The 21366-nt window shown below is 42.4% G+C and overlaps 1 protein-coding gene across 2 annotated transcripts in view; it reads left to right on the top strand.

Annotated features, from left to right (window-relative positions):
• LOC144693381 (ryanodine receptor 3-like) overlaps positions 1-21366 on the top strand; it is a 337370-nt gene that overhangs the window by 138758 nt on the left and 177246 nt on the right. For both annotated transcript variants that reach the window (XM_078563242.1, XM_078563241.1), the window contains 10 exons: positions 89-297; positions 1656-1870; positions 3839-3908; positions 6367-6527; positions 7357-7522; positions 10892-10978; positions 12773-12999; positions 16272-17079; positions 19321-19521; positions 21199-21301. In XM_078563242.1, coding sequence (XP_078419368.1) covers positions 89-297; positions 1656-1870; positions 3839-3908; positions 6367-6527; positions 7357-7522; positions 10892-10978; positions 12773-12999; positions 16272-17079; positions 19321-19521; positions 21199-21301 — 2247 coding nt within the window. The remainder of the gene's footprint in view (positions 1-88; positions 298-1655; positions 1871-3838; positions 3909-6366; positions 6528-7356; positions 7523-10891; positions 10979-12772; positions 13000-16271; positions 17080-19320; positions 19522-21198; positions 21302-21366) is intronic.

Here is a 21366-nt window from a genome sequence, read left to right as displayed (position 1 = left end):
CTTACGTTATTCATACTTGATTTAATAAATATCTCAACAAACCAATATGGAATGAAATGTATTTTTTTCCCCCCTCACCTTTTTCTAGGTTTAATGCCAATTTGTTGTCTGGGCCTGTCTCAGATAGGTCGCATGAATTTTGGCAAGGATGCAACCACTTTCAAGTACTACACCATGTGTGGTTTACAGGAGGGTTTTGAACCTTTTTCAGTAAACATGAACCGTGATGTTGCCATGTGGTTCAGTAAACGATTACCTCAGTTTGTCCCTGTACCAAAAGATCACCACCATATTGAGGTAAGATACGAATTTTAATTAATCTCCACGCATCTACACGCATAAGGTCACTGACGAGTTTTCACAGGAGGATGAAATGACGGAATAAACCCCAAAAGCCATCCGAGCCCCAGGAAATCCCAGAGGAACTGCACAATCCCTCCGCATAATTAAATCAAAAGATCCAGAGTCCCACAAGATAGCAACTGAATTTGACTCAGTCACTCGCTGTAAAGCAATGGCCCTGATCACAGGCCATCCCTGTGATAGCTACAATGGAAAATTGTTCAACAGTGCCTTTAGAAGTCAACAGATTATTCTGGGAGCTCAGCCAGTAAAAGAGTTCAAATATCAGAAGTGTATTTGTTGTTTTTCATCTTTGTAATATGTTCCAGTTCATGATTGCAACACATTTTCAATTTTTGAAATTTTACCTATTTGAAACCTTGTGGGAAACATATTGTAACATTTTTTTGGTGTGTTTGACTACAATTCCATTGGACATTATTTGTTGTGATTCTCCTCCAATATTAAATATCATTTGTTTCAATCAAGAGACAGGATGAAATTTAGATACAACGCTATGAATTTTTTTTCATGTGCATGGAGATTGGTAATCCAGTACTTTAGAGGGTGCTATGATGGAATATTCTGGACTTTAAAAATAGCAGTGTGTAGCTTTAGTGTATTGTAATTGTGGGGTTAATTATAATTATTATGGATGTAGTTTACTATAGCCTTGTGACGCAGTGGGTAGCATCCCTGCCTCTTAGCCAGAAGCTCTAGGTTCAAGTCCTGCCTCAGGCCTTGATAGGCAAGGAAGATCTGTTCATAATGTGGCCAAATGGGTTGATTATCAGCCTGCAAGTCCTTCCAAGAGTGGGAGAAATTCCTGGTCAGCCATGTGGTGGAAAGAAAATTGGAGCCTTGACCATCACTATCCATAGCTCCAGACTACAATATACATGTTACCAAGGCAACTTGCACATTGCTGAGTGCACTGTAATGAACCACCACCACCAGGTAGACAATGAAACTGCTAACTTACAATCCTTTGCTTATAGTTTCATTGATCTGATGCTAGGCCATCAGTATTAACCCTCCCATTTATGGGCAGGAGAGGGTCAATGGGGTAGTTTAAAATTTTAAAACAGGAAATGTGACTTCAACCGGTTGTATATGTGCCCATTTGCACAATGGTGGGTTTTATGGCCTCCGAGCCTCCTGTCATTAGTGAGGTCGGAAATTTCTTGACGATATTTAAATTGGGCTGCCACGGTTCAATGTGACCAACTTGCCTTGTTTGTATAAACTTTTATATTACATTATTTGACAGAGAAGCTTTACAGAAATAACTAAAATTAGAATCCAATTTACAGGTAACAAGGATTGATGGGACTGTAGACAGCCCACCCTGTTTAAAAGTCACCCATAAAACCTTTGGCACGCAAAACTGCATTACTGAAATGACATACTACCGTTTGAGTATGCCTGTCGAGTTCCGCTTAGCTTATAAACGAGAAGGAATTCCACATATGGCTCATGACGATGGACCTCAGAATGCGGATGCAGTGTTGGGAAAGACTAAATTAAGGTGAGTTTAAAGTTGAGTCGGGTGTGCTATAAAAGCCAGAGAGACTCCTGCACGTGATTGTCTTGTCTTGTTACCTGACAATATTAATAGTTGTAATATAGCGATTAACCCTATATTTTTAATGGGGAGCTAATTTTGTAAAGGAAAATGTCGTCTGCATTTACTGCACATTCTCAGGGTATCCCAAAATAATATACAGCCAGTTGGTGTACTTCCAATTTGTGTCAACAAATGCATTAGCCAATTTTGCACACAACAGGATTGCCAAACAACAGATGAATGAACATAGATTATAGGTTTCTCCGGGGAATTTGGTTGAAGGGGGAGTGTTGACCAGCACCTTGGTGGTCCTCCCTGCCATTCTTCAAGCAGCCCCATGAGATTTAAGTCCACATGAGCTGACAGGTATTTTAAGTCAGTGGAAAAGAAAATCTGGTGGAATTTATATTTGGTGGAACATAATCAGCTGTTTCTTTGGACAGAGTCTTGTGGAGGCGACAGGGGTCTCGGCCGCTGGCTGGAGAGCCACTGCTGCCCATGTCGGCCCACGCTAAAGTTAAATCTCACCCCCAGACCCTTCAACAGTGCAGATTTCCCTCTCAGGATTGCCAGCTTAAATTTTGTGCTCTAGGACAGGACTTCCCTGTGGGCTTCAGGATCCTGATGCCAGGGTCAAATGGGGGGGGTCAGAGGCCTGCACTCTGGGTAAAACAAGTCATCTGGCTGTGGTCTTCCATGAATTGGCTAATTAGTGGCCAGAGGGCAAGCTCGTCGTCTAATTAAGGGCATTGGGCGGGTTCTCGAAGCTGGAGGGTCTTTTCAGGTAAGTGAGAGGGACGTCTCCATTTTGAGGTGCCCTCTCTCCAATTCGTTAAAAGGGATAAATAAAAAATAGACTGAGCAGCCGGGCCACCATTGTGGAAGGGAAGGCCCTGCACAAGGTGGCCTGCACGTGCACCTAAAGCCAGTCAGGCAAGAAGGGCCTGGAAACCTGTCTGGAGCACTGGGCCTGGTCTGGCACCGGGAAGTTGCCTCCAAGCAGCTGGGTTAGTGCCCGACACTTCCGGGTGCTTGGAGGCCAACTGGAAAATTTCAGCCAGGCTCTGACAAAATAATTTAATAGGCCTTTAGACAGCTTTAATTGGCTGCCCGCTGCTTGCAAGGAGGTAACCCTACCATCCCTGGGATGGTGCTGGGAAACTGGCATCCAGGAATGCAGTGCGAAATTCCATGTCCACCCACTCTGTACTTGCCCCCCAAACCTGGGCCTAAAAATTCAGCCCCAAGTCAGTCCTGGGAATTAAGCCGACAGCTTTCTAACCCAGAGTGGTACCACCAGTGGAGTGAAGCTGACAGTCACAGATACTCAGTATTGCTCATGAGAAATTTATTGGATGTAACTAATCTAATTGTGCTCATATTCAGTCCCCAGGATTAGCCTCATCAAATAAACAGATGATCATCTAATAAAAGTAGGTCTTTTCCTAATTGAGTTACTGGTGCCATTAAAATTGCAAACAAAGCAATTCTGTGGAAATGAATCTTTGTAGTTTCCAAACCCTGTTTGTTTTAGAATTTAAAAATCAAGTGCATGGGGGGAGTGAAATCGGTGAGAGTTTCTTTCAAACCAAACTAACAGCCTCATTTTTCTGTATTTTTGGATGAGCTATGGGCAGGATGTAGGACCACAAATTCCCGCCCAAGTCAACAGGCTTTCGGCTGCTCTTGGTCCCACCTGTGGCGCGCATCATCACGGGTGGGATGGGAAAGTCCCGGCCATAACCTTTTTAAGTGTTGAAAATTCATTCGTTCAATCCCCAGTCTTAGCTAACATTTTGATTGCAATATGACCCTCGTACCTCTTGCTCTTAATTAAAGGGCTAATTTCTGGATTGCATTTCTTTGAACAATCCCTGGTTTCCATTTAAATCGCAAAATCTATTGACGAAACTTATTGTTTACTCCTAGGGGCGCAAAGCTGAGTCGTGATTTTCCTGGGGTTAGAGAGGACCAAGAAGCTGTTAAAAAATCTACAATGGTAATGTGCAAAGATATAAAAATCAGCTGTTTCTGTCTAAAGTTATCTAGGATCTTGAGAAATCATGTGCTCAGCATTTATTGAGTACTTGAGTATTGCATGTAACGTATATACCAGTAAAGATACATAGAGGGTCCACTTCTTAATTTCCAGAAAGTGCATTTTTACAGTTTGAAGAACCCTAAGGAAGAGACATAGATCCTGAGTATATGGAATAGACTTGGGTCCCAGCCTCAGTTTATATTCAGACTTCAGTGTGCTCATTGAATGCATTCTGCTGGTGCTCCCTTGAAAGCTCCAATTGATTCTTAGGCAAAACTTCAGCCTCGAGATTTGATGACACCACACCTGTTTTACGGGTGTAAAATGGACACCAAAGTGTCCAGTTTGGCAGCTGAAGTGGTCATGTTCCTGCCTGTCAATTTAATGGCTGTCGCTATATATAAAAACGTAAACATTCAGTACTCTTGCCGGAAATAAATGTTAGCCCCTTTGTTTATGCAAATCGAGGGGTGAATGCCTGTTAAGGCCTCCTTTGTAAAATTGTTAAGTGGACCACTGGAGACCGGAAAGGTAAATTTTCATCGTTTTCACTTATCCAATTTGTGGAGCTGATGGAGCAGGGGGCCTCCTCCCAGCTCCACACTAAATTTAGCGGCATTGCTTTCCCCCTCCTGATTGCCTTGCACTCCTCCAGCACTCACCCCCTCAACCAGTATCCACTCAGACTGATAAAGATGCCTCTTGAGACTGGAAAGCTGCTTCTGGAGATATGACATGTGGTTCACTCCTGACGGACAAATGAGATTCCTGACCAATTCCCATAGTCCTGCCACCAGCCTAATTAGACGTGTGCAGTGTGCACACCACTGAAAAACAATCCATTTGGGCATAATTCAATTACTAGGCCTTGGACTACTGAGTAGCAGGCACAGGAACATAGGAACAGGGATAGGCCATTCATCTTCTTGAGCCTGTTTCAACATTCAGTCAGATCATGACTGATCTTTACATTGACTTCATTTACCTGCCATTTATGTATATTCCCAAAAACCTATCAAAATCTATTGATCTCAGCCTTGAAGCTTGATACTACCTTTTGTGGGAAGAAAGTGCCTCCAGATTACACTCCTGAAAGTCATGCTCCAATTTTAAAATTGTGCTGCCTAATTCTGGATCCTCCTATAAGATGAAATAGTTTCTCTGCATTCACTGTAGTGAATTATTTTGTCATTAAAAACTCCATGATTAGATCAACCCACAATCTTCTATACTCAACAGAATATAAGTCACATTTAAACAACCTATCCTCATAATTTATCTCTTTAAGCCCCAATATTATTCTGATGCCCTCTCTGGGAGCAATGTATCCTTCCTGATATGTGGTGCCCAGAACTGAAGGCATCTGTCCAAGACTCTATACAACTTAAGTATAATTTAAGTGTACCTGGCCACCCAAATCCCTTTGCTCCTCTACCTTGTTCCTAGCCTCTTAACACTAAGAAAATAATGTCACTGGATTAGTAATCCACAGGCCGAGGCTAATGCTCTGTGGACATGGGTTCAAATCCCACCATGGCAACTGGTGGAATTTAAATTCACTTAATAATATCTGGAATATAAAGCTAGCCTCAGTAATGGTGACCATGAAACTATCATTGATTGTCATAAAAACCCATCTGGTTCATTAATGCCCTTTAGGGAAGGAAATCTGCCAACTTTGCCTGGTCCGGCCTACATGTGACTCCAGACTCACAGCAATGTGGTTGACTCTGAACTGCCCTCTGAAATGACCGAGCAAGGCACTCAGTTCAAGGGCAATTAGGGATGGGCAACAAATGCTGGCCTTGTCAGGGACACCCACATCCCATCAAAGAATAAAGAAAAACTGCAACTTATCCATCTTGGATCTAAGTGAATGATGTCACACTTCCCCACATTGAACTCTTATTGTCACAGTTTTATCCATACACTTAATCTGTCAATGTCCCTTAACTCCCTATACAACTTACTGTGCATACTTATTTAGTGTAATTTGCAAACTTGGATGTACAACATTCAATTCCTTCATCCAAGCCATTGATTTATGAGTTCTAATCTCAGCTAATATTCAGACTTGGCTATATTAAAAAATGATAACGAATACCAGCAACTGGAGATCCAAAAATGTGGAATAGAAAGGAAATGCTTTTCTGTACAGTTGTTTTTTGTACCTTTAAAAAAAAAATAATTTGCTGTTGACCATAATCTGTTAGTTGCTAAGGTATGCGCTACTCTAAAAGGTTAATGCTAAAATGGTGTATAATCTCCAGTTACTCAAATGATATTAGTAGATTGTTGCCTTTGTGACTCATATCAAAAATACTGCTCACGCATTTACCCACATAGTAAGTGATTCTTACAATGACTATTCATCGTATTTGCTATTATGTGCTCCTACTGTCTCTTTTCTATGCAGTATTGTTATGCAGTGAGAATATTTGCAGGCCAAGATCCATCTCTTGTGTGGATTGGCTGGGTAACTCCTGATTACCATTACTACGGCAAAACATTTGATGTGAATAAAAATCGGACAGTCACTGTTACTCTGGGTGATGAGAAAGGCAGAGTTCATGAAAGGTAGGTCCTAGCTTTGGAGAACTTCCTGTAATGCATGACCTTTTGCGTGAAATAAATGTGAACAATGCAAAGAAGTTTACATAAATGTAAAGTCAGTTATATCTTTATCTGCAATGTGTGCCGAATGGCAGAACCCGCTTTATAGAAAATATGAATCTTAAAAATTCAGAAATATCAGATATTTCTTCTTACCTTTAAGAAGTAGTGATTGAAAATGTACCAAACCTTGAGGAGCCTTAGCTAGAATTATTCTTGAGTTGGGTCTCAGCATCAAAATAGTCATCCAGGAATTGGAATGTGGCTGTTCCCCACTCAACTCAATGGTATTAGGCCAATTGTTTCTGAATCTCCATTATTTCCAAAACGTTCGCTCAACTCTTAAGCAGAAGAATACTTCCGTCGCAATACTGTTTTAATATAATGACTGTTTGATAAGAAATGCTATCTGGCATGCACTAATATGAAGTCCTGGCATGTTCTCCAAAGGTTGCACTGCGTTGGCCATTGAGTTATCACCCAGGACTTGGTGAACGTCCCTATGGATCATGTCTGATCTAAGATTGAAGAACTTGACACAATCTTTTTTCAATATTTAATGTTCCCCGGCTGATTTCTGGAGTCCTAGTAATATGCGGGAAATCTGTTGGTTTAGAATGCAAATACAATTTTTTTTCGGAACTGAACTGAACCCCTAAATTTCATCCTGATTTTTTTCATTGTTTACATGGCGAGCAGTGATCACTCAGCAGGAAGTCACTGGCAACCCCTGTCTCCTAAATTACCTTTAAATAGAATGGAATGAAGTGCTAAAACCTGTTATCTTTTGTAGTGTGAAGCGGTGTAATTGTTACATGGTTTGGGGAGGAGACATTGTTGGCAGCTCAAAGGGATCTAGCAGCAGTAGTGCTGACATTGAAATTGGATGTTTCATCGATCTAGCAACGGGCCAGTTAACATTCACTGCAAATGGAAAAGAACTCGGTACCCATTACCAGGTAAAACGATCGGCTTGTTGAGTGCTGAGTTTCTGAGTGCTGAGGAATTCTGTCTGCTTTGCAAAACCTGAAAGATCATGCTAAAGCCTTCCTCTCTTCTCTGCTATCAGCGGAACACTCTGAAACAGGTCGTGCACAAGGATTATTAGACATGCTTAAGTTTGTTGTTAAAGCTGAAGGTTGTCACAAGAAAATGCCATTGAACCCACCTGTTACAGTATGTAAGCTACGTGCAGAACCTGGCCAGAACCTTTTCGCCTTTCCCCTGTCTTGATGTCAGTGTCAAGCCTGTATACATCCTCTGCCTGCAGAAAAGGAGTCCGTCGATTTTTTCTTTGAATTTTTTTCAATCAAATCTGGATTCGCTGCTCTATAGGTTAATAATACTTGGAGGAAATAGGAGTCAGGGCTAGTGCTTTTTTAGTCACTCTGGTTAAAATTGCCCGTACGATCTCCAAGGTTAAGAAGGTCGAGAGTGAAAAAAGCTCATGATTAGAAGAAAGAGGTCGGAGCAGGAATATGACATTTGGCCCTGTCATCAGATCATGGCTACTTCAACTCCACTTTCCTGCACTATCCTCATTTCCCTTAATTCCTTTAGTATCCAAAAATCTATCAATCTCTGTCTCGATTACACTCAGCGATTGAACCTCCACAGCCCTCTGAGGTAGAGAATTCTAAAGATTCACACACCTCTGAGGTAGAGAATTCTAAAGATTCTCACACCTCTGAGGTAGAGAATTCTAAAGATTCTCACACCTCTGAGGTAGAGAATTCTAAAGATTCTCACACCTCTGAGGTAGAGAATTCTAAAGATTCTCACACCTCTGAGGTAGAGAATTCTAAAGATTCACAAACCTCTGAGTGAAGAAATTTCCCCTCACCTAAGTCCTAATGGCTGACCCCTTATTCTGAAACTACAACTATGTATTGTAGCTTCATCAGCCTGGGGAAATATGCTGTCAAGCCCCTTACAAATGTTATATATTTCAGTGAGATCGCTCTCATTCTTCTAAACTCTAGGGGGAAAATTTTCTCCCCATCGGGGGGGCGTTGTGCGGGCGCGGGCGGGCACGCAGCTGATCGGCGCCCCGATTGGCTGGGCGCCCCCATTTTACGTGGGCGAGCTAATTAAGGTCCGCCCAGTGTGACGTGCACCCAGAAGCGCTGAGCGCACCCTGTGCGGGCGGGGGGCTGTTGCCTGAGTGGGGGCCTGCGCTCTTTCCTACATACACGCAGAGGTGCCTCAGGGAGATTACTTTCACTTATAAAACATTAATTAAAGGTAAAAAAAAAAATTTTAAGGACATGTCCCCTCATGTGAAACTGTCCCATGAGCTGGGACCTGTCCATTAATTTTATTAAAAACTTTTAAAACACTTCAAAAAGGTTCATGAAACCTCATCTCACCCGTGGATGAGGTTCCATGAAAAATGCAAAGGCCGCCTGGGCTCTTCGCCTGCCCCCCACCAACCTTAGGGTTGGACGGGCAGCTCAGCTGATTGCTTTATTGGCTTTTTAAATGGCCTTAATAGGCCTTTGATAGTTCAGCGGGTGCGCAGCCAAGTCAGCTGTGTGCCCACCGAACTGAAAATCTAAATGACTCGCGGTGATGTCGGGACACATGCCTGATGTCATCCCGCATCATTTTACACCTCAGCAAGCAGGCCCCACCCCGCCCCACAACCCCACTCGCCGAGCTGAAGATTCTGCCCTAGGGAACTGCTCAGATTCTCCTCATAGGACATTCCCCTCATCCCAGGAATCCTTGCAATTCCTGTAAATCAAGTGTACCGTTCAGTTTGTAAGGAGACCAAAATTGTGCACAGTGTTCGAGGTGTGATCTCACCCAGGCCTTATATAATTGCAGTAAGGCTTCTTTAACCTTGATCCATTGAAGGCCGGCTGATACCCGGTTAAATGCCTGATTGGCATTTAATTCAGCGGGCCTACCCAAAAGGAGGTGATGTGGGGCTCTCACCGGCCCTCCAGGCTGCGGGCGAGACACCCGCTCCTCCATTAAATACCATCCACGATCTTTGTAGCCATCTCTTTTAAAATCCTAGGATTTAGGTCCTGGAGATGTGTTGGCTTTTATTCCCATTCATTTCTCCAATATTATTACTTTACTAACACTATTTTTTTTAAGCTCCTCATTCTCACACCTTTAGTTTCCCCACTACATCTGGAATTTTTTTTGTGTCTTCTACTGTGAAGACAGATACGAAAGGAAGAGATTTTCACCAGGAGGAAGGGTAGGTTTTTGTGGGGTGGTGGTTAAATTCTTAAAAATCAGATTCTTAACACAAACCCTCTTCTAACACGCCCACTCCTCACACTAAATGAGACTGGAAACTCTTTCGAGTTATCAACAGTCACAGATTGCAACTCCTTCGAGTACAATAATAGTTCTTGGTTTTCCGGGAGTGGGACATGAACCCACAACCCTCTGATTCAAAGGCAAGGGTGCTATGAACTGAGCCACAGCTGACACCTTTAAATGAGACTGGAATGTGTTCGGGTGACAAACCTGCTCCAAGGAGGCAGATTGGTATTTTTAATATGATAATGAGGTTGAAACTTTGGCAACGTTATAAGGATTTTCCTTCCATCAAAAATAATCTTTAAATTTTCTTGTTAGCATTGGTTGGACTACCTCTTCTGCAGGTTTTTTTTTATTCCTTAAGAGAATGTATATTTATTGAATATTATGAATTATTTCTTTAAATGACTGCCATTGCTTACCTACTGTCATACCATTTAATCTAGTTTCCTTATCTATGTCAGCTAACTCACTCCTAATACCTATGTAGTTTGCTTTTTCAAATTTAAGACCCTAGTTTCAGACTTAACTATATCATTCTCAACTTCAATATAAAATTCCATCATATTATGATCACTCTTCCCCAGAGGCTCCTTTACTACAAAGTTATTAATTACCCTGCCTGATTGCACACTAGGGGTAAAATAGCCTTTCAAATCACTTTCAATGCTAGCTGTAAGCTATGAATCAGATTTCTGATGTGCTTTAGCTCCTCCTAACCTGCCATAATAATAAATGTAAACCCTCATGCCAGAAGGGTAACTCAGCTGCACCACATTGATACCCTTCGCCCAGTTATTCTGATCTAAACTATTTAATTATAGATGGATTGTCAATTTGGAATCACTTTCATTCAGAACAGAATGGTGATTATAAAAGACCATTCCACTCATTCTATCATGCAACCCTCAGGAGGGGAAACATTCACCTACTGTGTTCAGACAGAATGTCACCTTGTTCCCCAGGTGGATTATGTATTTTTAAATCTGAGAGCCCTTACGGATAATACAGAGAAAGCAATTATTTTATGTGTGACTATTTCACAGATTGAACCCGGCACCAAGTTATTCCCAGCTGTCTTTATGCAGGCTACGAGTCTAAATATGATCCAGTTTGAACTTGGAAAATCAAAGGTATTTGTTTTCAAGTCTATTGCTTTCATATATAAATAGGTTGTGAGGTTCTGACTGTGGGAATGCAGCAGAACAGGAAGGGCCTAAGAGAGAATTGAGAAAGTGACTCCAAAAATACAGACTTTCACCCCAGCTCCAGGGACCAATGGACTTGTAAGCTAGGGAGCGCGGTGTCATTTGACAAGCGGTTGCAAAAGTAAAGATCAGATTGCTTTTGTAGCATCCCATTTGCTGTACTCACTGGACAAAGTGGTAAAGGATTAAAGGCAATTTTCCAGACAGATCAGCCGCCACAAAATCTGCACTGCCTTTATACCAAGTGTATCTGAAGGTGCTGGGACACTTAACAGGCAATGGCTGAGAACAGCATCCTTCAAAGACTGGGGGTAGGTGGGGGTCCACCTGCTGCATGGACATCTGCAGTGAAACCCCCACCATGGGGACACATAGCATAGTAATAATCTGTTGGCAACAGATGTATTAAGCAAGTGGGTGGTGCATTGTTGAAAAAGTCAACATCTTTATCCCCTTTTCTACTAGGATAGCAATGTGACCGTGATGCCCCTGTGCAATTTCAATGCATTGTTGGACCTCTCAAAGTAGAAGAGTCGTCAATAGGGTCCATGCAGCCATCTGGCAGCACATTCCTGTTGTTCTTGTGGAACTACCACTTGCTCCTCCTCCTCTGTGCACGGCGGCTCCTGTAACCACTGTAGTGCTTCCTGCTCAAGGCCACTGCCTACATTCTCCATTATATGTGTGTGCATTTATGCTTGCCATTGGCGAAAGTGGCACAGAGTACTGCTAGCTGCTATCTGCTTCTGGCCAAAGCACAGCCTAAAATATCAGAGGAGGAAAATACGTTAGAATGCTGGTTCCACGAACCACCTTCGCACAGAGTTTGCAGGCAGGCTAGTGTATGTTATTTTCTCTTTTCATATTCGTTCACAGGATGTGGGCGTCGCTGGCTAGGCCAGCATTTATTGCTCATCCCTAATTGCCCTTGAGAAGGTGGCGGTGAGCCGCCTTCTTGAATTGTTGCAGTCCCGGTGGTGTAGGTACACCCACAGTGCTGTTAGGGAGGGAGTTCCAGGATTTTGCCCCAGCGACAGTGAAGGAACGGCCGATATATTTCCAAGTCAGGATGGTGAGTGACTTGGAGGGGAACTTGCAGGTGGGTGGTGTTCCCACGTGTCTGCTGCCCTTGTCCTTCTAGATGGTAGGGGTCGTGGGTTTTGGAAGGTGCTGTCTAAGGAGCCTTGGTGAGTTGCTGCAGTGTCTTGTCGGTGATTGAGATGTTAAGTTTTATCAGCAGACAAACGCAATTGGTCAGATTATTAAAATCCTTGTTAAAAATAGAGTCCCGGGACTGGTGTTAAATTTATTGCTGATGCTTAACATTCTCAGCTGAAAGGAAGAATTATAACTTGATACACTGTTGTTACACCCGACTTCACATGAATCTATTAATATGTAAATTATGATGTCGAGCATCTTCTAGAATACTCCAGCCTTTGCGCAAATGAAACTTTTGACTTGTTTAGTACAATTTTTTTTTTTAAGATTACAAACACAGCCCATGTCATTTAAAATGCGGTGTGACTAAAATGGTGATCTTTTTAAGACTGCTTGCATATCACACTGAAGGGTTCATAAAACAAATGTTTCTGATCACAGTAATAAATAACAATCCCACCTTTTCTCATGATAGAAAGAGCAAATAATGTTGACTAATGCTTTGTTACCTTCATATTCTTGTACATGAACGTGCTTATGATTTATCTCCTGGTACAGAATGCTATGCCTCTGTCCGCGGCTATATTTAAGAGTGAAGAAAAGAATCCTACTCCGCAGTGCCCTCCTCGACTTGATGTGCAGATGATCACTCCTGTTCAGTGGAGTAGAATGCCCGACGACTTCCTCATGGTGGAAACAGCCCGGATTAGTGATCACCATGGCTGGGAAGTGCAGAGCGTTGAACCATTGCAGATGATGGCACTGCATATTCCTGAGGAGAATAGGTCAGTCTACTTTGAAATGCTGAAGGCCCCCACCGCTTATACCCTCCGCACTTACTTTTATACATTCATGGGATGTGGGTGTCGCTGGTTAGGCCAGCATTTATTTTATTGCCCAACCCTAATTGCCCTTGTTCAGAGGGCAGTTAAGGGTCAGCCACATTGCTGAGAGTCTGGAGTCACGCATAAGCCAGACCAGATTCCGCACTTGTGAACCAGAGGAGTTTTTACGACAATCGGCAATGGTTTCATGGTTATCATCAGGCTTTTAATTCAAATTTTACCATCTGCCGTGGTGGGATTTGAACCCGGGTCCCCACAGCATTACCCTGGGTCACTGGATTTCTAGTCCAGGGCCAAGAGGGCACAGCCTCCCCACACAAAGGGGAGGATTCTTCCCCCGTTGGAGATGGGCGGGGACGGTCAGGAAGTCGTCCGCAACCCGCGATCGGGGCCGGACCACAATTTGACGCTGATGCAATTAAGGCTCGCCCAGCGTGCGTTGCGCGTGGCAGCACTGCCTGTGTGGAGGGGGAGAGGTGCGAGTGCCAACTTGGCCTGGGGGTGTGTGCTGTAAAAGCTCCCTGAGCTGCCTCAGGGAGGTGAAGATTTGAGACCGTTAAAAGTAAAGATTTCTAATAGGTTATAAAACATGTCCCCTCATGTGACTCTGTCACATGAGCAGGGCTATATTATTCATTAAATTTTAAAATTTTTATTTTTATTTGCTGTTGGAAACCCCACCCCGACCGCGGATGAGGTTTCCTAAAAAATGCAAAGGCCGTTTGGCCTTTTCGCCCGCCCGTCCACTGCAAGGTGGGATGGGCAGTGAAACATTTCATTCAATTGCCCGTTTTAATGGCCTTGATAGGCCTTTTAATCATCAGCGGGTGTGCCAGAGTTGGCAGCACGCCCACCAACCGAAATATCGTGCGTGTCATTTTACGTTCGGTCAGGTCTGGCACGCGCCTGCCTGACCAGCAGAAAATTCTCCCCGAAGGCTAAATCGGAGAAACGCCACTAAACGTTTGCTATCACCATGGATATCAATTACAGAGGTGCCATTATAAACTGTATTAAGTGCACCAGCTCTTTTGTGTGGTTCTGTACTGACCACATTTTTAAAAGCCAATTTTTTGTATGCGAATATGGTTGCATCTAAACAAGTCCCAACAGAAACACTGCAGACAACATGAAAAACAGGATGTGACCTGATCTCATGTTAATGTATCAGTTAATTGGTGCCTCCCAAGTCTCCACTTTCCACCGGCATCTTCACAGTTAACAGTGCAAACTGCTAATGGAGGCTACAAGCAGCTTCGCCAGCTGTTCACATAATCAACTATTGGAGAAAATGGAAAAGTGGAGGCTTCAGGCAGTTTCAATTAGCTTTTCTGGTTAACATGGAATCCGGTCAATGTCTGCTACAATGCCTTGGTTGGAGGTGTCAGCTGTGGCTCAGTTCATAGCACCCTCACCTTTGAATCAGAAGGTTGTGGGTTCATGTCCCACTCCCGGAAACCAAGAACTGTGATTGTACTCGAAAGAGTTACATTCTGTGACTGTTGATAACTCGAAAGAGTTACAATGCCTTGGTTCATTCAGATTGATTTTACGATCTAGTGCGTATAGCGGCCAAATCACATTCGCAGAGTGCTTCTCAAACCTTTTCCCACTGTGACCCCATTTTGAAGCTTGATAATTGCTCTGACGCCCCCCGTCCCCACCAGAGCGAGAGCGGGTTGGTGGTGGGATGGGGCCAGAGGAGGGGCGGGTGTCAGGGGCCGGAGATTTGAGAGAGTGAAGGGATTTGTAACAGCAAAGGGGAAGGGAGGAGAAATTTGTGAGAGTGAAGCGGGGGAGAGTGAGGTAGAGCGTGGTGAGAAGTTTTTAAACTTTAGGGTCTTTTTATAAATATTTTAAAAATCACATCTTTTCACTGGTTACTTTGAAGCAGGAATCAGGCCTCAAAGATTGGACAGTTAAACCAAGCCCGCCATAAAAAAAGCAAGGGTTGAATGGGGCCTTACAGTTGTTAGCATTCAACCTGAGTTGCATAGATATATATATATATAAACACACATTGTCCTGGGTTTGCACATGTTCCCTGTTTCGAATCTGCATTGAAGTTAAAATAAAATGCTTTCAGAAACAATAAAAAATCATGTCACTACGGCTCAAGTTCCAGTTTTGTATTTGTTCAAAAAAGGTGGGATTTAAATATATTTTATTACAAACACATTGTAGTTAAGATAAAAGCAAAATACTGTAGATGCTGGAAATCTGAAATAAAATCAGAGAATGCTGGAAGAACTCAGCAGCTCTGGCAGCGTCTGTGGAAAGAGAAACAGAGTTAACATTTCGAGTCCAAATGATTCTTCTCCAGAGCTCTGGAAACATTGACTCTGTTTCTCTCTCCACAGCCTGCTGTCAGACCTGCTGAGTTTTTCCAGCATTTTCTATTTTCATTACATTGTAGTTAAGTCTGCTCACATGGATGAATTGACTAATGGTTAAACACTGAAAGGTTCTGGTTCTTTCGTGTTGATCTAATTTGAGTTGTAAGTTTATTTAATATTTGTACTTCTAAATTACCTATTCAAATAGATACCAAAGAAATATTTACAGTATGTTTATGATTAAACTTTCCTTTTTTAAAATTATGAATCTGAATTAGTTTATTTCTGGCTGCACCCTATTATGCCAGTTTTTTAGAGCACCTTTATTAAATCGATAAGGCAATGCACCTATCAACAAGGAATTGATCATTGGAATAGATTGGAGCAGATTGCCTGTGAGGTAATTTTGACATTTTTAATGAGCAAAATTTTGGAACAATTATTATTAGTGTTACAGTTTACTTATCCTCGTTTACTTGCCATCAAAGTGAAAATTGATGACCTTCAAGAAGGGGCCATTGCATTATTTCATGTCCAGAAGCATCATAAATTCATTAGTGGTGAAGAAAATAGATCATATACAATGGGGAGGTCCCCACACTTTTCCTCTGTTATCAGCAGAGCCTGCCAAATCTCATCAATGTAACTTTACCCAATTCCAAAATATCTATCTTGATGATTTATGTTAGGATGTTGTGATGTCTTATTTTTGTTAACTAAAGTACAATGTGTTTGGGAAATTAATGACTAGAACCCATTAGAACCAACTGGGAGAGTTGAATTTTACCTTATTCCTTCGGTTCATGTATTTCCAAAATGTATTTTATTCTTCGGCTAGACTTTAATTTTTTTTTTAATCTTTCTTGAACCTTTCAGGTGTATAGATATTTTGGAACTGGCTGAAAATCAAGATCTCATGAAGTTCCATTACCACACACTCAAACTCTACTGTGCTCTCTGTGCTGTGGGTAATACTCGCATAGCCCATGTGCTTTGTAGCCACATTGATCAAGCTCAACTTCTGTATACAATTGAGAACAAATACCTGCCGGGGCTTCTGCGTGGTGGATTCTATGACCTCCTTATAAGCATTCACTTGGAATCAGCAAAAGAAGCCAGATTAATCATGAACAACGAATTCATCATCCCCGTAACTGACGAAACCAGGAGTATCACATTATTTCCAAATGAAAATCGGGCGTATGGACTTCCCGGAGTCGGACTCAGCACCTGTTTAAGACCTCGATTAAACTTCTCAATGCCCTGTTTCATTAACACCAGTGAGAGTAAACAACAGTTTAGTCCAAAGTTACCATTTAACATTCTTAAGGTGAAAGCAATTGAGATGCTCACCGAAGCTGTGACAGGCGGTGGCCCCCACATTAGGGATCCTGTTGGGGGAAGTGTAGAGTTTCAACTTGTTCCCATTCTCAAATTGGTTAAAACCATGCTGATCACCGGCATGCTCGACGACAACGACGTCCAAAAGATCCTGCTTCTGATTGACTCCGACTTGTTTGACGAGCACCAAGAAAAGGCAGTGGAAGAGGACAAAACAGAAAAGGAGGGAGTCGCCAAAAATGAAGAAAAGGCTGTGGAGGCTGGTGAAGAAACAGCGCAGGCAGCTCAGTCACCTTTAAAGGGATTGCTGGAAAAGAGTTTACCAGAGCCTGTGAAACTTCAGGTATAAAACTCTGCACAATGCCATTTCCTCCACCATGTGGTCATTTTATGCAACTGCGTATTTCATCTTAGAATATCTCCAGTCACATTGACGGGAGGTCAGGGGGACTGAGATACGCCGGTGATAAAAGTAAACCGATAGTCACTGCAATGGTCTTCCCCGGAAATTTAAGAAAGTGAAACAAAATGGCTATTTAATGGACAAACACTATTAACTACATAAAAGTAATGGTCATCTGATAATAATTAGATTAATTGAACAGATTTTCACAACTCTATAAACTAAATAAGGGGCATTTAATACAATGGATTTTCCCCTAAATGCATTAATCAAATGCAAGAATAGGATAAAAACAAAAAAACTACTGTGGATGCTGGAAATCCAAAACAAAAACAGAATTACCTGGAAAAACTCAGCAGGTCTGGCAGCATCGGCGGAGAAGAAAAGTGTTGACGTTTCGAGTCCTCATGACCCTTCAGCAGAACTGAGTAAAGTTAGGAGAGGGGTGAAATATAAGCTGGTTTAAGGGGGAGGTGGGGGTAGAGAAGTTGGGGAGTCTTCGACCAAAACTCACGGAACAAGAGGTGACAACTGAACAAGGTTGTGCTAAACATTAATTAAAGTAGAAAATGTAATTTATTTATTGAGGAATTAAGTTTATTCAGAAACTAATTGCAGCGGCTGTGAATAAACTATAATCTGTGAAGGTGGGTGACAGTAGAAATTAAGGGCGGGATTTTCCACCCGCCGCCCGCCGCCGCGATCTTCCGATCCCGCCGCAAGTCAATGGGCTTCTGGCTGGGGCGCCGCCCCTCCCGCGGTGGGTCCCACCCGGGATGGGGGTTGGAAAATCCCAGCCTAAGTCTTTTGAGAAAAGGACCAACTGGAGAAGGATGGGAGAGAGAGTGCATGAAGCAAGACGGAGAAGGACAGGGGCAGCAGAGGGAAGACAAGAACAGCTTCAGCCTAGAAAAATGGCAAAAGCAAGGACGGGCATTCCGGAGGGATGGCAGAATCCAGAAGTTGTGACACAGAAGGACTGTGGTTTGAAGGGGGAATAAATGGCTAGTATGAGCAGGGCACTGGGCATGAGCAGGGTAGAGCCGAGGACTTGCGGCAACCAAGGAATGGAATGGAAGTGCTGTACAGCGAAATGCTAGAGGCAACACCAGTGGGTAGTAGAGCAGCCAAGGATATATATAAACAACCATGAAAGAAAGCTATGGGGGGTGGTGATGGGGAGTGTATTCTATAGTTTCCGAATAGTGAGAAAGAGAGGAGCAAATCTTCAGGGAACTCACAAAGATGTGCAAGAACTATAGGTTGATTCTACAAGACTTTAATTACCCAAATATCCCAATTGAAATAACGTTAAAGGGTGAGAAAGGGGAGGAACTTCCTTGACCAATATGTTGTCAGACCATCTAGAAAGGAGGCATTGCTGGGTCTGGTTCTGGGAAATGAGGTGGGCTAAGTGTCTGTGGGCAGCGGTCACTTGGGAAAGAATGATCATCATATCACAAGGTTTAGATTAGTGCTGTAAAGCAAGACAAGTTGCCAAAGCTTTTCATCTTGTACACAATAGGACAAACACAAGAATGCTAAATTTCAAACATTCAAAACAATTTATACTACAGGAGAGAAGGGGTGCTGATTGGTTGGCAAACTGATTCTTTTTGAGAAAGGAAAGGGGAGCTACAAGCTCTCATGCTTCCCAAGGCTTGAGCATATTCCTTTGTTTGCAGAGAATGAGTCACTGCGTATGAATGTATGTCACTTCTAGCAAGTGTAAATGAGTCACATGACTAGCTCGACTGATTATCTTACATCAGTTGTTAGTGTAGTTATTAGCACACTCAGGATTGTTCAGCAAGTGATGTCCAATTGTGGAATCACATCTAACAGTAGATGTTCCGTTTTGGGTTTTGCAAGTGTGGGCTAGTTGACTATGGTCTATTATGAAGAGCTGGATGAATCTGTTGTTTGATTCGATCAGCTAATCGTTGGGACATATGACTACGTACCTTAGAACTGGTCCCTGTTTATGAATATTATATATATATATATATACATATATATATACATATATACACATATTTAGATATACACATATTTAGATATCTATATATACATATTTAGATATCTATATAATGTATGCATGTATAATTTTAATTCAAATATATTTGTTGTTTAGAAATATTAAGTCTTTTAGAAAAGAAGATCATTTATTTTGTTTTCCAGATGTGTGAACTGCTGCACTACTTCTGTGATTGTGAACTCCGACATCGAGTTGAAGCCATCGTTTCTTTCGCAGACAAGTTTGTTGTGAAGCTGCAAAGTAACCAGAAGTTCCGATATGATGAACTTATGCTAGCCTTCAACATGTCTGCAGCCTTGACTGCCAAGAAGACGAAAGAGTTCCGTTCACCTCCTCAAGAACAGGTGATGCCCATCATTTCTGTAAATGGATCAGCTGCGTTTACCTTATGGCTCTCCCACCACTGGCATCCTCCACATTGGTAGCAGTGCTATAACGTAAATGAGGAGAGTGTTGTTGGCTCTGAAGAATCCAAGACCAGTCTTCCTCAGCTAATAGTTCTGTTGACCAGGAAGTTTTGAATTGAATCTTTTCAAACACAGATGTACTACCGTATCTGCAACAACGCCAACTAGCTTTGAATGTGCATCAACACAAAAATGACCGTCCGGCCATTCATTCTTATCCTCTTAAGCCCTGTAAAGCCTCGAGTGTCAAGCTCCCTTCAGCAGCCACCTCACATCACTCTCACTATGTATGGATTCCCCTGGGCAGGCAGCGCCCATGAGCAATTTGTTGTTACAACCTGAAAGGGTTGCGGAATCAGTTTCAAAAAGTAACTTTCCAAAGGAAATTGGCTAAACACTGGGCTATGGAGAAAGAACTGGGGGGACTGTGACCTGCATTTGTAGCCACAGTATTCACGTGGCTGGTCCCATTAAGATTCTGCTCAATGGTAACTAGATAGCTCTTTCGAAGAGCCAGCAGAGGCATGAGGAGTCAAATGGCCTCCTCCTATGCAGTATCATTCTGGAATTCTATTCTAGTTGGGCTCCGTTAAGGGCCAGTTAAATTCATCGCCTAGCTTTGCTTACAGTAGTTCAGAAAGGAAGATCTTCCCCTGAACAAATTAAGAATAATATCGGCGAACAGCCCACACTGCATTTTCTTAAAGTAAACAATTATATATCTGCTAGGAAACTGAACGGTGTTACAGGACTAAGATAAACAGTTAATGCATAAAAATGATTTTATTATTTGTTCATGGGATGCAGGCATCACTGGCAAGGCCAACATTTGTTGCCCATCCCTAATTGCCCTTGAGAAGGTGGTGGTGAGCCACGTTCTTGAACCGCTGCTGTCCATGTGGTGTAGGTACACCCACAGTGCTGTTAGGGAGGGGGCTGCAGGATTTTGACCCAGCGACAGGGAACGGCAAAATATTTCCAAGTCAGGATGGTACGTGACTTGGAGGGGGACTTCCAGGTGGTGGTGTTCTCATGTGCCTGCTGCCCTTGTCCTTCTAGATGGTAGTGGTCATGGTTTTGGAAGGTGCTGTCTAAGGATGCTTAGTGAATTGCTGCAGTGCATCTTGTAGATGATACACACTGCTGCTAATGATGGAGGGCTAGGAACTGAATGTTGAAGGTGGTGGATGGAATACCAGTCAGTAGACATGCATAGATTCATCAGTACTGTGGATTTACCTACCCCAACAATCATGCCCAGAGGTTATGAGAACTGCCTTCAGTACTTTCCATCACTTTGCTGATGATTGAGAGTAGATTAAGCGTCCATCAATATTTTTAACAAGAGTGAAAATATGCATCCATTTCAAAATTGTACAGATAGCAGCTATCAGTTTGGGAAAGATGAAAGGAATACTAGTTCTCCACTTTCCTGAATCTATTGTCCCCCTAATGAATTGTATTTGCATGGAACATGAAAAAATAGACAACAAGCTTATGAAAGCCAATTGTGTTATTAAACAAATTATGCAATGCCAATACGGAGTTGTATTTTAACAGCTTTGACTTATTTTTTTTCTTTCATTAAATTTGAGTTGTAATATTTTCCTACAGATTAACATGTTGCTGAACTTTAGGAATGATGATGACTCCACTTGCCCTGAAGACATGCGTGAAGAGCTATGTGACTTCCATGATGACCTTCAAACGCATTGTGGTGAGTGACGAAACACTGAGGACCCAGGGTATGCCATTTTAACTGCTCCGAGTTGAGCCATGTTA

This window comes from Cetorhinus maximus, chromosome 18 (assembly GCF_964194155.1).
Source record: "Cetorhinus maximus chromosome 18, sCetMax3.hap1.1, whole genome shotgun sequence".
NCBI lineage: Eukaryota > Metazoa > Chordata > Chondrichthyes > Lamniformes > Cetorhinidae > Cetorhinus > Cetorhinus maximus.
This window is presented reverse-complemented; position numbering and strand designations above follow the sequence as displayed.